Source organism: Sinocyclocheilus rhinocerous, unplaced genomic scaffold (genome assembly GCF_001515625.1).
Source record: "Sinocyclocheilus rhinocerous isolate Xijiao unplaced genomic scaffold, SAMN03320098_v1.1 scaffold3662, whole genome shotgun sequence".
Taxonomy (NCBI): domain Eukaryota; kingdom Metazoa; phylum Chordata; class Actinopteri; order Cypriniformes; family Cyprinidae; genus Sinocyclocheilus; species Sinocyclocheilus rhinocerous.
The window spans coordinates 294,466-299,330 of record NW_015629036.1 but is presented as its reverse complement, the minus strand read 5'-3'; the positions used below and the strand labels follow the sequence as shown (position 1 = coordinate 299,330).

Genomic DNA, 4,865 nt, shown 5'->3' with positions numbered 1-4,865 from the left:
ACACACACTCTCTCTCTCTCACACACACACACACACACACAGTCAGCATCAGTGATATCAAACATTCATTGTTCTCCAGCCACTAGTGTGTGTGTGTGAGCGAGTGTGACTGTGTGTGTGTGTGTAAGAACAGAAACAGAGGATTGTCTTTACACACACAAACACACACTAATGAGGGCTGATGTGTATGTTGTTTACACACGTATTGTGTGGGCCACACAAACACACACACAAACTTTTCACACAAAAAGCAAACAGAGGAAACTGCTTTTGTAGGAATTTCTTCTCAAATGATGATGAGAACAGAAGAGCATTTATACAGTGTGTATCACATCAACATGAAGCTGATTGTCTGCGCGCACACACACACACAACACAGTGTGCACTGCAGGAGGTTACTGTGATTTTATTCCACTTCAGAACAGTGTTATTTACTCTTTCATGCACTTGACGGTTATACATGGATGTGTGTGTGTGCGTGTTGTGTGTAATATGTGTGTGTTGTGTACCTGTTCCAGGTGGCGTTGGTTCCTGCTCGATGCTGCTGGTTGTTCCTGTCATCCAGCGCTGATCTCTCTGACCGACCCAAATCACTCAGACTGGGAGAACTCATCAACTTCAGCCTGTGGAGAGTCCTCATGATTACTCACACACACACACACACACGCACACAGCCGTTAGAGAGATACCCGACAGAGTGCAGTGTGTGACGTCTGTCTCACTTCTGTTGTCTGTCTGTGGTTTAGAGGGAGGGACTCAGTGAGACAATGTGCTCGAATCAACCACTTCCCTGCTGAAACACACACACACACACACACACTCACACAAATACTCATACGTTCACTCAGCTCTCTAAATGATGATAATCCACAGACTATTGTTTTTATATACTGCTAGTTATTATAGTTGTAACTCACACCCTAACAGCAAACTTCTGCATTTTTACAATTTAAGAAAAACTATTTTACAAACCATATTTTACAAATGAGGAAGTCACCAGAAGGAGGTTTTGTCAGCTTTAGCTCACTTCTGGGTACAAATTAGTTCCCAAAACACGTATAGCTGGCTGTTATTAAGCCTCTCATTAAAAAAACACAACTTGATCCTAAAGAATTAGTTAATTACAGACCGATCTCAAATCTCCCTTTTCTGTCAAAGTTACTAGAAAAGGCAGTATCCTCTCAGCTATGTGCCTTCTTACACTAATATTAGTGTCTTTCATTCTTATTCTGAGGTCACCATACGTATCCAGACCAGATGGTGGATCAGCAGCTAGAGACGACCTCTACAGCCCTGAATGTCAGCGGAGACCAGGACAACTAGATGAGCCCCAGAGACAGATCCCCTGCGAGGACCTCATCACCCATCGGCACACGACCACGGGAACCAGATGAGTCCTCTGCTCAATCTGACCTGTGCTGCAGCCTGGAATTAAACCACATCATGCTGGTTTGGTCTGGTCAGAGGAGAACTGGCCCCCGACTGAGCCTGGTTTCTCCCAAAGTTTTTCTCCATTCTGTCACCGATGGAGCTTTGTCTTGATTAGTTGGGGACACTTGACTGATTGCACAGACACTATTGAAGAGAGCTGAACTGGATGATGAATCACTGAATCATCAATCAACTGACTTTAGCTGCAAAATGACTCTGTTATTGTCTTCTTGCATCATTGAAAAACTAATATTCCTGTTTGACACTGTAAAGCTGCTTTGACACGACCAGTATTGTATAAAGCGCTATACAAATAAAGGTGACTTGACAATAAACAGTCAAACATGAGGGTGCGAAGTTGATCTGAATGTGACTCATATACAGTCAGATGATCACATGACTAACGACAGATCAATCAGCACATGAACATCAGATATTGATCAGAGTGTGAATGGAAACCATTGAGACAACTGTCAATCATACAATCATTAAAACTCAGAAACATCACACACACACACTGTACTCACTCTAGTAAAGGCACATAATAATCCCAATCCATGGCTAGTTCAGCTCAGCTTTGCTCTACTAACACACGAGCAGCACTAGTTCTTCCTGTCTGTCAGCAGCTGCCGTGGGATTGGAGGACAGATCATGGAAGTGAAAGACGGAGAGGAACACACACACACACACTCACACTAACACACACACACTCACACACACATTTGTGGTTTATGGGGACTCTCCATAGGCGTAATGGTTTTTATACTGTACAAACTGTATTTTCTATCGTCCTACACCAACCCTACACCTAAACCTACCCCTCACAGGAAACTGCTGCCACACACACACACACTATCTCTCTCTCACACACACACACACACTTGCTCACACTGACACACACTTGCTCACACTCTCTCACACACACACACACACACAAACACACACACACACTTGCTCACACTCGCTCACACTGACACACACACTCACTTACACTGACACACACACACTTGCTCACACTCACACACACTTGCTCACACTGACACACACACACTCACGCACACACACACTTGCTCACACACTCTCACACACACACAAACACACACACACACACTTGCTCACACTGACACACACACACTCACTTACACTGACACACACACTCGCTCACACTTACACACACACTATCTCTCTCACACACACACACACTCGCTCACACATACTCGCTCACACTTACACACACACACTATCTCTCTCTCACACACACACACACACTTGCTCACACTGACACACACACACTCACACTGACACACACTTGCTCACACTCACTCTCTCACACACAAACTCACTCACACTGACACACACTCTCTCTCACACACACACACACACACACACACACACACAGAAAAACAAACCAATACACACACACTCCTCATCTCAACATCCCAGAGAAACTATTCATACAATATTCATACAGGTTTAAACAGTTTAAATCGTCCCACTGAAGTGAACAGATGATGGAGAGAGACAACAACAACCTCCACACAAAACTAACCAGATACTACTAACCATGAGTAACTACACAGAAACAGATGCATTACATATAGAGCATCACAGTAACCGCTCTGACCATCAGAAGATCAGGAACTACTAGTCAGTTTGTAAACATGTCAACAGAGGTAGTGCTGAAAAGCCACGGATCTCCATTTATCTTCTTCAAACTTCTTTTAAACAGACTTCATGTAACTAGAGTCGCTGCCGGATGAGAGGCGGAACAGAAGCGGATCTCTGACGCCGCCTGCTGGATCACGCGTGTAAGCGCTTTAACTAACCCTAACCACCATAACCTGGTTAAACTCACCCACTTCAGCTCCACGAATACTAAACGAATGACCAATCCAGTGGGCACATTCATGACTGAACTGCACAGAAATGAACATCATAAACCACCTGAATGAATCAAAGCATAAAACGAACAAATACATCAAAGATAAAACTATGAATTAAACCTGAACACAATGTAACACACACACACACACACACACACACACACACACACTGATGTCTCTTGAGATGTCGTATGTCTGATCTCAGACCTGCAGGTCAGTTTAAGACTCTCATGGACGGAGTTAATTGAATAACGCTGCATTACTGTACTCTACTGTATTCTGATCATGGATCCGCACACAGATCACACTGTTCAGTTCCATCACTGATTAACTCAAATCACCTGCAGCTGCAGGTGTGTCAAACTCTCAAGGACACAAAGACAAACACAATCCACAGAATAACAGGAGAAAAACACTGACATATCATTAAAACCACTGGAATAATTCACTAAAACACGTTTCAAATGTGAATAAACTCACCGTTTCTCTCTTCGGCAGATGATGTGAAGAAAATCTCTGCGTTTCTTTCGTTTAGGCGTAGTTTGGTTTATTTATCTTTTCTGTTTTTTATTGACAGGAATTAAATGATTCTGAGTCTCAGTTTCATCAAGTTTAATCGAGTTTCTGGCGTTAGCTTCGCGTCTCGCGCTTCACGTGCGTCTGGCTCGCAGCAGCGTGCGCGTCACCTGAGCGTGTGCACGAGGAAGCGCGAGACCGGCGCAACTGATGATGAGTGATAGAATTTTAATTAACGACCAAATTGATTGACATACAAATAAATTAAATAAATGGATAAATAAAAACATTTATCAAAATATTTAAAGTGGATTTCCGTCCCTAAGTGAATCAAAGCATGCTCCTGTAAAGCAGAGCAGCCAAAGTTTTGGAAGTGGCATAAATTTTGTGTTTTGCAAAGTTTGCTGCTTAAGCTGTTGTGGTGTTCATTCACATTGTTTCTAGATTATTGTGTAGAGTGATCAGATGCATTTTTAATAATTGCTAAAAGCTGCATTGGCCAAAAAATTTACTTTAAAAAAACAAAACAAAAAAAAAAGTTTTTTGATCCTGCCACAAAATGAGCAGCTAACATTAATTGACTAATAATATCAGCAGCACATGTGAAAGTGTAAATGAGTACTAGTCAGTACTAATCACTATCATACTAATTAGATTGTAAGAGCAGACTGATTGCTATAAAAGGAAGGAAGAAGCGCTTCCAATCATTGTGTTCTTGTTAGCAATGGTTACCTCCAAAGAAACACGTGCAGCCATCATCGCTTCGCATCAAAATGGCCTCACATGCAAGGAAATTGCCACAAAGAATATTGTACCTGAAAGAACTATTTACCGGATCATCAAGAGCTTCAAGAAGAGAGGTTTGACTGCAGTGAAGAAGTCTTCAGGACGTCCCAGAGGGCAAGTGCCAGGACGTCTCCTCCTGAGGAGTCCGCTACGGAATTGTGTCACCACCAGTGCAGAGCTTGCTCAGGAATGGTAGCAGGTTGGTGTGAGAGCATCTGCACGCACAGTGAGGCCAAGACTTTTGGACAA

The 4,865-nt window shown here is 42.9% G+C and overlaps 1 protein-coding gene across 1 annotated transcript in view; it reads right to left on the bottom strand.

The window, feature by feature from the left end:
- prr5b (proline rich 5b (renal)) overlaps positions 1–1,072 on the bottom strand; it is a 6,967-nt gene extending 5,895 nt beyond the window's left edge. Inside the window, 1 exon segment of the mRNA XM_016550335.1 lies at positions 510–1,072. Within this exon segment, the coding sequence (XP_016405821.1) occupies positions 510–640 (131 nt within the window). The 5' untranslated portion in view covers positions 641–1,072.
- Positions 1,073–4,865: the final 3,793 nt, after the last annotated feature.